Source organism: Ischnura elegans, chromosome 9, assembly GCF_921293095.1.
Source record: "Ischnura elegans chromosome 9, ioIscEleg1.1, whole genome shotgun sequence".
Classification (NCBI taxonomy): Eukaryota; Metazoa; Arthropoda; class Insecta; order Odonata; family Coenagrionidae; genus Ischnura; species Ischnura elegans.
The window spans coordinates 114,008,246-114,019,265 of NC_060254.1; the positions used below are offsets into that span (position 1 = coordinate 114,008,246).

Here is an 11,020-nt window from a genome sequence, read left to right on the forward strand (position 1 = left end):
GGCGGACACAATAGACCTACGGACGCGGTCGCCCCTCGAGATCCCTCTTAGCGCGAGCCCAATCCCTTCTTCGGCCGCTGAGGTCGACCCTTTCCTATCCTCTCCTCGCGGTCAAGTACTCCTATTTGGAGCGTATTTTCCAAAAAAATATTTGTTGCTTACTTTTGAAATTCAATGCTAGAAATGAATTCTTCTTTTTTTGCTGACCAAATGGAAATTTCAAACGAAATTCTAACGTTAATATCAACGGAGTTATAGAACAACAGTCGAAGATATGATTGGCGTACGCTGTTGGAAAATTTTGTGGTTCAATTTGTTCGTTGTAGCATTATTCTGTGTTTCTCATATTTCATTTCATTTCGAGTTCCCGTATTCTAACATATCGCTTTCCCGATTTCTTCAGATTTGGATTTGGGAAAACCTATTGCTTCTCAACCTACATTTTTACCAAAAGCAAGATCGTGGTTACGATTTTTCTAATGGCAAAGTTCCTGGAATTCTTCCTTAGGAATGTTAATTCCATATTTCTTAGAATATGCATCGTAAAAAAGCCATTACTCAGACCCTTTCATTGGTAATCCCTGTGGAGTCTGGCTGGTGGTGTTTTCGAATGACATTTTAGAGCTGGATGGCTAGGTCCCCCGTGGCGTTCCAGATAAGAGACTTTGAATGCACCCATGAAAAGGCACTCCACCTATATACCTTCATAGTGTTGTGCTGCTGTAATAGCTTTTTCGCAGAATTCCTAATGCTCACCGTGGTTTCTCGGTAAACCAAATCTGAAGCACTATAATCTTCCCATTTATGAAGCTCTCAAATGAGTCTTCATGGAGAGGTTACCTTCTCTTAGCCATTTTCTCAGGCAAGCCTTGTGTCTTGTTAGTTATTTGGAAAACCCCGGGTACATCCGTACGTCTGTAAGTGCCTATTTTTATTCCTCATTTTTGAGTTGTTTCTCAGTTCATCCTTGGCTCTGAAGCAAGCAGTATCGTCCTGTTGTCCGTATTTCAAATAACTATTTCTGTGTGCGAGGTGGATTCTCTCTTTGCAACAATTTGTGTACGTATTGCATTTCGTCTCATCATGGCTAAGAAAAGGTCTATACCAGATGACTCAATACTGGAGTTTTTGACCAAGAGTGACAGCGAAGATGAAGATTTCGATGCCGATTCCGAAGAGGATGTCTCGGATTGTGAAGAAGAGAGTGCTGAATCGACACATCTGCAGAACATCTCCACTTCATCTTCGAATGACACATCAAATGAGGTGGAAGAGCTTGCCACGAAAAGAAGAAAGACTACCTCCAAAGGCATAGATTGGTTTTCAGGGGACTTCACTCCAAAAATCCACAATTTTGATTCCTCATCCTCTGGCTGTAAGGCGGCATTGTCTGCAAGTTCTCCTATTAGGTCATTCTTTGAAGTTTTCTTCTCCACTGATTTGGTAACCTTAATTTCAGAGGAAACCAATCGCTTTTTTGAGTACACGATGGAGATTTCTTCGGAAGTTACAGTGTCACGAATAAAAACATGGAGATACACTACCCCTGAAGAAATTTATAGCTTTCTCGCCATAACTCTATTGATGCCTCGTGTGAAGAAACTTTCTCTCCACGAATACTGGACCAAGGATATTTTGATGAAGACTCCCATTTTTGGCGATCTGATGACTAGAGATAGATATCTCTCGATCCTGAGGATGCTTCATTTTTCGGACAACAGGGAGTCGAATCAGGGAGATCGCCTGTTTAAAATCCGTCCCGTGGTAGATCATCTGCGTGCCGCCTTTAAAAATAATTTGGTGCCATTTAAAAACCTGTGCATAGATGAAAGCTTAATGCTTTTTAAGGGACGTCTTTTCTTTAAACAGTTCATTCCGTCTAAAAGAAGTCGATTCGGCATAAAAACATTCGTCATCTGTGACTGCGAAACTGGTTTCATCCTGGATTTTGTTGTTTACACGGGAGCAAAAAGTGACATTGTGGAGCAGCATGCGGACTTAGGCAAATCCGGAGATATTGTGTCCACTCTTATGCATACTTATTTGGATAAAGGCCACACCCTTTACGTGGACAACTGGTATTCCAGCCCGGCATTATTCTGTTGGCTACATGACAGGGCAACAAATGCTTGCGGAACGGTTCGCAGGAGTAGAAGGGATATGCCGAGAATGGAGGAGAAGTTAAAAAAAGGCGAGCTGAGGTTCAGATCATCTGAAAAATTATTAGCATTGAAATGGTGCGACAAAAGAGAGGTGTGGATGTTGTCCACTTGCCACTCAGCCGGAGTCATTGAAACGACAAAGAAAGATAGGCAAACAGGAGTAGTGACGAAGAAACCTGAGTGCATCGTTGACTATAATCGCTTCATGGGGGCTGTCGACAAGGCGGACATGATGCTGAGCTCCATTGAAAGTGTTAGGAAATCCTTAAAGTGGTACAAAAAGTTTTTTTTTCCACTTGGTTGATATTTCCATGTTAAACTCTTATTCATTGTACAAATTCATAACAAAGGAGAAAATTCCAATGCAAAAGTTCCATCTCTCCGTGATTCGTGAACTTTTAGAAACATATCACAAGAAACAAAATAAATCAAGTGCCGGAAGAAGATCGAATGAGGAGAATGTTCGAAGATTGAGTGAAAGGCATTTTCCTGACTTTGTTCCTGAGCACCCTTTATCCAAGTTATTGCTTCGGAAAAGATGTGCAGTGTGTAGCAAGCACGGTAAAAGATGTGAGTCACGTTACATGTGCAAGGAGTGCGACGTGGGATTGTGCATGGCTCCATGTTTTAAACTCTATCACACTCAGAAAAACTTTTAATTAGTGAACACTTTTGAGCTAAAAAAGATCATAAAAACATAAAAAAAAATTATAAAATACAAAAGTAAAAAAAATATTTTTAACTTCGCCTTTGCCGGTCCAAAGCCCGGATGAAAAAGAAGGATGGGAAATATATATTTATCAAATTTTGCTAAGAAAATTTAAACCAAGCATAAATTAATTTGATAGAAATATACTAGTTCCGTCAATTTGAACGCTATAAATTCGTTTAAAATTTCTGCACGCTCAGAAAAAAACACAAAATTCATTTTGAGTGTAAAAAAATCGATGCGAACAACAAATATTTGCATATATTAAACATTAATATTTCAGTCAGTTGACCGCGGACTAGCGCTAGGAAGGGGATATTAATCCTTTTAGGGTCTGGGACAGAGGCCGAGGAAAGGGATTGGCGCCCCGCTGAGTTGGGTCAAAAAAGGGTTAGGAAAGGAACCACTGCTAACCGTCAACGCGAGGAAGCTTCGTACAGAGGAGTAAAGAAAAATTTCAAGAGACTCGTAACGAGGAAGAGTTTCCCTAAACGAAGGTCCGGCGCGAAAGGGTTAAGTTCGGTTAGTAAATGCGGCTGGGACATAGCAATGATTTTTGTGAGGGATATGAGATTGCTAGTGTGTGTGTGGAGGAGGGATTGATAGTGGGATAATATTAAATTGGTGAACATAAGAGATTGGTGAAAAATTGATATGCGTAGATGAGGGTGCATGCTAGGGGGAATACCTGTGAGGGGGAACTTGATGGTGAAGCCATTGGGGGGAATATTTAAGGATAAGCATGAGGTGAGAAATTCGGTGTGGCTGGTGTACTGGGCGATCTTGTGCGCGTTGGAACGAGCATGTTTTAGCCAAAGATGGGTGGGTGGGGGATTGCACATTTGGAATAGTTTGGAAAGGAAAAAAGTAAGAAGGTGAAAGTGATTGAAAGGAGAGGAGGAACACTCACAAGAATGATGTCACAGCAGCTTGAGGCACTGATGAGACGACGAACACGAAGATGATAGAACTTGGGCTGAATAGCCGTAATATAAAGTCTTGAGGAAAGCGCACTACGCGATAGTATAAATAACGAACAAAATAAACACTAATAAAAAACATAGGAACACATAGAAAAGGACACTCACAAAGAAGCTTGCAAACGTTTCAGCGGGTTGACCCGCTATCGTCAGTGCTGAAGGTGAACTGCTGCAGGCGGATCCTCCAGAAGCTCTCCTTGGTGGAGTAGTGGGGGTGGAAGAAGGGGAAGGGGAGAAGGGGGGAAGGGGGGGTAGGGTTTGCTTTGACTATTAGTGGGCAATGTTTAGCCCGGGCGTTTCGAACGCCTTTTCAACCCAAATATGTGCCATTTCCCTCGTTCTCACCTCGATGATGGTTGCGTTTTCTGGCAGAATTTCAATGATGGTTAGGGAAAAACATTTATCGAAGGAACTATTGTGTGAGGCGGTGTGAATGGGGACGGGTTCATGAAAGGGAGGGGTTTTGCAGGAGTGTCTGTGGTTGTTCATTCGGATGGATATGGGTGTGGTGCATTCTCCTATGTAGTACGAGGGGCAAAAATTACAAAGTAGCTTGTAGACAGCGTTGAAGGAAGTACAAGACGGTATGGAGGAGGATCTATTGATGACAGGTGAAGTGGTGGGGCGTAGCAGAGGGCAGCACTTGCAACGAGGGCGTTTGCATGGAGTAAGGGAGGAGAGTGGGGGGAGTGTGTGTCGGAGGAGGGGGCGGGTGGATTTTAAAATATTACCTAAGTTAGGTGCTCTTCTGTAGGCAATGGAGGGGCAGGATGGAAGAAGAGCAGCTGTGGTTTTGTTTTTGCTGATGATGGGGTACAGATCTTTTAATATTTTTTTAATTTTTTGAGAGCCAGGGAAGAATGTGGTGGTGAGATTGAGTTTTCTGGTTTGTTCTTTTTTGGTGCGTGGGGTGTACTGTTCGGAGGGAGAGAGTATTTTCTTTTTAAGCAGGGATTCTGGATACTCTCGTTTGAGGAGAGCATGGTGGAGGTTCTGTGTGGCTCTTTGAAGAGATGGTGAATTGTTGCAGATGCGATGGGCGCGGACTGAGAGGGAGTAGGGGATTGCGTGTTTGGTGTGAGGTGGATGGCAACTGGTGTAGTGTAGGTATTGTTCATGGTTGGTGGGTTTTTTGTGGATGGAGGTGCTGAAGGTATTGTTTTCAAGGTGGATGTTTATGTCAAGGAAGGTAAGGGAGGAGGCAGAAATTGATGAAGTGAAAGAAACGGATGAGGTGGAGTTGAGGAATGCAATGAAAGTGTCAAGCGAATCACGCCCATGGGCCCATAATAAGAAAATGTCGTCGATGAATCGGACCCACAGGAGAGGCTTGAGGGTTTGGGAATTTAGAAAGGAGCTTTCCAGGTGGCCCATGTAGAGGTTTGCATAGGCTGGGGCCATTCTGGTTCCCATCGGGACTCCTCGCTTTTGTAGGTATTTGGTGTCGTTGAAATTGAAGGCGTTTTTGTTAAGAATTAGTTCGGTAAATTGGATGATGAAGTTGGTGGAGGGAGAGTGAGGCTGAGGGCGTTGGGCAAGAAAATGGTTGAGGGCATTGAGGCCTTCGTGGTGGGGAATAGAAGTATAGAGTGAAACGACGTCAATTGTCGCCAGCCAGAATGGAAACAGAATGGCCCCAGCCTATGCAAACCTCTACATGGGCCACCTGGAAAGCTCCTTTCTAAATTCCCAAACCCTCAAGCCTCTCCTGTGGGTCCGATTCATCGACGACATTTTCTTATTATGGGCCCATGGGCGTGATTCGCTTGACACTTTCATTGCATCCCTCAACTCCACCTCATCCGTTTCTTTCACTTCATCAATTACTGCCTCCTCCCTTACCTTCCTTGACATAAACATCCACCTTGAAAACAATACCTTCAGCACCTCCATCCACAAAAAACCCACCAACCATGAACAATACCTACACTACACCAGTTGCCATCCACCTCACACCAAACACGCAATCCCCTACTCCCTCTCAGTCCGCGCCCATCGCATCTGCAACAATTCACCATCTCTTCAAAGAGCCACACAGAACTTCCACCATGCTCTCCTCAAACGAGAGTATCCAGAATCCCTGCTTAAAAAGAAAATACTCTCTCCCTCTGAACAGTACACCCCACGCACCAAAAAAGAACAAACCAGAAAACTCAATCTCACCACCACATTCTTCCCTGGCTCTCAAAAAATTAAAAAAATATTAAAAGATCTGTACCCCATCATCAGCAAAAACAAAACCACAGCTGCTCTTCTTCCATCCTGCCCCTCCATTGCCTACAGAAGAGCACCTAACTTAGGTAATATTTTAAAATCCACCCGCCCCCTCCTCCGACACACACTCCCCCCACTCTCCTCCCTTACTCCATGCAAACGCCCTCGTTGCAAGTGCTGCCCTCTGCTACGCCCCACCACTTCACCTGTCATCAATAGATCCTCCTCCATACCGTCTTGTACTTCCTTCAACGCTGTCTACAAGCTACTTTGTAATTTTTGCCCCTCGTACTACATAGGAGAATGCACCACACCCATATCCATCCGAATGAACAACCACAGACACTCCTGCAAAACCCCCCCCTTTCATGAACCCGTCCCCATTCACACCGCCTCACACAATAGTTCCTTCGATAAATGTTTTTCCCTAACCATCATTGAAATTCTGCCAGAAAACGCAACCATCATCGAGGTGAGAACGAGGGAAATGGCACATATTTGGGTTGAAAAGGCGTTCGAAACGCCCGGGCTAAACATTGCCCACTAATAGTCAAAGCAAACCCTACCCCCCCTTCTCCCCTTCCCCTTCTTCCACCCCCACTACTCCACCAAGGAGAGCTTCTGGAGGATCCGCCTGCAGCAGTTCACCTTCAGCACTGACGATAGCGGGTCAACCCGCTGAAACGTTTGCAAGCTTCTTTGTGAGTGTCCTTTTCTATGTGTTCCTATGTTTTTTATTAGTGTTTATTTTGTTCGTTATTTATACTATCGCGTAGTGCGCTTTCCTCAAGACTTTATATATATATATATATATATATATATATATATATATACAATGTTTTGGAAAATATGATATGCACGTGGCACGTAATATAAATAGTTCAAGTTAATAACGATAAACACAGAGACACAAAAAAGAAACACTCACATTGAAAAAATAAACTCGTCGAAGCTATCGAAGCACTTCAGGCTTCTTCGTCAGCTGAAGAATGAATGGTGAGGAAAGGAGAGGGTTGGAAAAGGGAAAAGAGGGGTAAGGGGAGAGGTGTATGGGGAGGGGGAGTTAGGAATAGGGGTTAGGATGCAACGTTCAGACCCGGAGAGCTATTGGCTTGGAAGTGCCAAATGCACGCCAATTCGAGGGTGTGGAGGTTGAGGGCGGAGTCGGTGGGAGGGAGGGAGGCAATAATGGATACTTTGTAGCAATGATTGAAAATGGAATCATGTGAAAGACAATGTGTAGGAACTGGTAGAGAGGAGTGGGGGGAAGATGGACAACAGGAGGCGCGATGATTGTTAATTCTGAGATTGAGAGGGGTAGTGCATAGGCCAATATAGAAAGCAGGGCAGAAATTACAATGAAGAAGGTAGATGATGTTGGTGGAAGTACAAGTAGTGGAGGGGAAAATCGGTAGGCATTTAAGCTTGGGGAGAAAAGAGGCAGGGGGTGGAGAGAATATCTTGCAGGTTTTACACCTGGGACGATTGCAAGGTGAGGGTGTGGAGATAGTGACTGACTGTGACTTTTGGAGAGGGCGGGTGGCTTTAAATATGGTGTTTAAATTCGGTGGTCTCTTAAATGTTATCCGAGGAGTGGACGGGAAAATCTGAGAGGTGGACTTGTGTTTGGAAAGGATGGGGTACAGGTCCTTCAATAAGTTTTGTAGCAAATGAGCACCAGGGAAGTAGGTTGTGAGCAGAGAAGGAGAGCAATGTTTGTCTGCGCGGGGTTTATTGTGAATAGCCGGTTTTTGCATTTTTGCCGAAACCTTCGGTGGAAGGTTTTCTGGAATTCCCACATGAGACAACAGACGCCGGAGGGTGTTCACAATGCCCTCTTCAAATTCCGCTCCCCGTCCTCTCACCAGCCCAAACCTCTTCCTCCCCACCACCCGCTTGAAATTTTTATCAACTGTCTCCTCTCTAGGGCTTCGAGTGAATCTTTCCTACGCTCTCTCCACCCGCCGCCAAATCTCTCCCCCTCGGAGTCCGCCGCCATCAGGAAACTCCAAAAAAACCCTAACATAGTGATTACCTCGGCCGACAAAGGTTCCACGGTCGTTGTACTTGACACCAGCGACTACATATCAGAGTGCAACCGACTACTAGGAGACCCTTCCTCCTACTCCCCTCTCTCATCAGATCCTACCTCTGATTTTCACACAGAATTGAATGCCCTACTAAAAACAAATGCTCCCTCTGAGGGCCTAAGCCAGTCAGACATTTCTCTTCTCTTACCAGCTCACCCCACTTCGCCATCTTTCTACATCCTTCCAAAAATTCATAAAACTAATAACCCAGGCCGCCCCATTGTTTCCTCTCGCAACTCTCCTACGGAGCGAATATCGGCCTTCGTTGATTTCTATCTCCAACCCTTCGTTCAGTCCCTTCCATCATACATCAAAGATTCTCATGACTTCCTTTCTAAACTCAACTCCATTTCCCTCCCCCCCAATCAACCCATTATCATGGCCACTATTGATGTAACCTCACTTTACACTTCAATCCCTCATTCTGAGGGACTCGCTGCTCTCCGCCACTATCTTTCATTACGACCCACTCCTCAAAACCCTAGCACTGACTTCCTTCTTGATCTTTCCCATTTCATTCTCACCCACAATGCCTTCTCTTTTAACAATAACTACTATCTGCAAATATCTGGCTGCGCCATGGGCAGTAGGTTTAGCCCTTCTTATGCAAATCTTTTCCTTGGCCTGTTTGAAGAAAATTTCCTCACTGATTACCCTCTAAAACCTCTTCTTTGGCTCAGATACATAGATGACATTTTCATTCTCTGGCCTCATGACATCGACTCTCTCAATACCTTTGTTTCTTCACTTAACGCTTCTGCCTCAGTCTCTTTCACCTCTTCCATCTCCAAAACCAATATCACCTTCCTAGATGTGGACATACACCTTTCAGATAATAACAAATTCAAAACATCGGTTCACATCAAAGCTACCAACAAACAACAATACCTTCACTACAGCAGTTGCCATCCACCACACACCAAACGTTCCATCCCTTATTCCCTCTCTGTCCGGGGACACAGAATCTGTAATAACCCCGAAGACCTTCAAAAATTCCTCTCCAAACTCCACACCTCTCTTCTTCACCGCGGCTACCCCGAAAAACTCTTGTTGAACAAAATAAGAAAAAAACCGGCCATTCACAATAAACCCCGCGCAGACAAACATTGCTCTCCTTCTCTGCTCACAACCTACTTCCCTGGTGCTCATTTGCTACAAAACTTATTGAAGGACCTGTACCCCATCCTTTCCAAACACAAGTCCACCTCTCAGATTTTCCCGTCCACTCCTCGGATAACATTTAAGAGACCACCGAATTTAAACACCATATTTAAAGCCACCCGCCCTCTCCAAAAGTCACAGTCAGTCACTATCTCCACACCCTCACCTTGCAATCGTCCCAGGTGTAAAACCTGCAAGATATTCTCTCCACCCCCTGCCTCTTTTCTCCCCAAGCTTAAATGCCTACCGATTTTCCCCTCCACTACTTGTACTTCCACCAACATCATCTACCTTCTTCATTGTAATTTCTGCCCTGCTTTCTATATTGGCCTATGCACTACACCTCTCAATCTCAGAATTAACAATCATCGCGCCTCCTGTTGTCCATCTTCCCCCCACTCCTCTCTACCAGTTCCTACACATTGTCTTTCACATGATTCCATTTTCAATCATTGCTACAAAGTATCCATTATTGCCTCCCTCCCTCCCACCGACTCCGCCCTCAACCTCCACACCCTCGAATTGGCGTGCATTTGGCACTTTCAAGCCAATAGCTCTCCGGGTCTGAACGTTGCATCCTAACCCCTATTCCTAACTCCCCCTCCCCATACACCTCTCCCCTTACCCCTCTTTTCCCTTTTCCAACCCTCTCCTTTCCTCACCATTCATTCTTCAGCTGACGAAGAAGCCTGAAGTGCTTCGATAGCTTCGACGAGTTTATTTTTTCAATGTGAGTGTTTCTTTTTTGTGTCTCTGTGTTTATCGTTATTAACTTGAACTATTTATATATATATATATATATATATTGTAACCGGTGCATTCTGCCCGCTTACATAGTGGCGCATGAGACGGGAGTGCGAGGTAAAGGAAGGCCGTTTTTTTTTCTTTTGATATGTGTTCGTGTGAATGTGTGCGTGAGTGTCATGAATCATTGAGTCCCCATTTGATGTTTCCCTATTTTCCTCCCCACAATTTGTAATGCTCTCCCTCCCCCCCCCCCCTCCATATGTGTGCAAGTCGAATTCTTAAGACGAAGAAGAACGTGGTTTTCCCCCCCCCGTGTCCTTGGTGAAGTGACCGTCCAGCCCTAAGTGCATCATCCCTTTCTTTCCCCTGACCCCCCCCCTCCCCGGTGTTTCCTCCCCTCAATGGCTATATAACGTGGTGCACCGGAGGAAAGAGGGTTTAGATGATTTTCTTTTTTGGCGATTCCGAACAAAGAAAAAAAAACGCTCCCAAGAGTAGGCGGAGTGTGGGGAGGCAGAGAAAAAAGTTGGTGGAGAGATCCCGAGAGAGAGAGAGAGAGAGAGGGTGCCCAACGCGAGTCGGAGTTGCAAGGTAGACTCGTGGTGCCGATGAAAGGATCTCCCAACTGTCGCAGAGAGGCCATCTCCCACTCGTGAACCTGCCGGAGTTGACGCAGAGCAGCCTACGCCGCGGAACCGAATCGCCACGATCAGCAGATCGAGAGCTCCGAAAATTCAACAAACTGTAAGAGAAAAAGCCACGAAATCCCATTCCCCCCCCCCCCCTTCAAGGAACAGAAGAAAATTCCCACTTCACCAAGTCAAGAAGAGAATTCATTAAAAACATTGATAAAATTCCCCGCACAAATAGAGAAGAGGACAGTACTTCCCCCTATTACCGTGTGAATTTCTGTGCAATATCTATTTCGTTGTTTCATATTTCCATTCCCCCCCCGTT

General features: G+C 44.9%; 1 protein-coding gene across 1 annotated transcript; it reads left to right on the plus strand.

The window, feature by feature from the left end:
* Positions 1-1,083: 1,083 nt before the first annotated feature.
* Positions 1,084-2,466, plus strand: LOC124165047 (piggyBac transposable element-derived protein 4-like). Its single transcript, XM_046542286.1, has one exon. It carries the CDS (start codon positions 1,084-1,086, stop codon positions 2,464-2,466), a length of 1,383 nt encoding a protein of 460 aa, XP_046398242.1.
* The last annotated feature ends 8,554 nt before the right edge of the window (positions 2,467-11,020 follow it).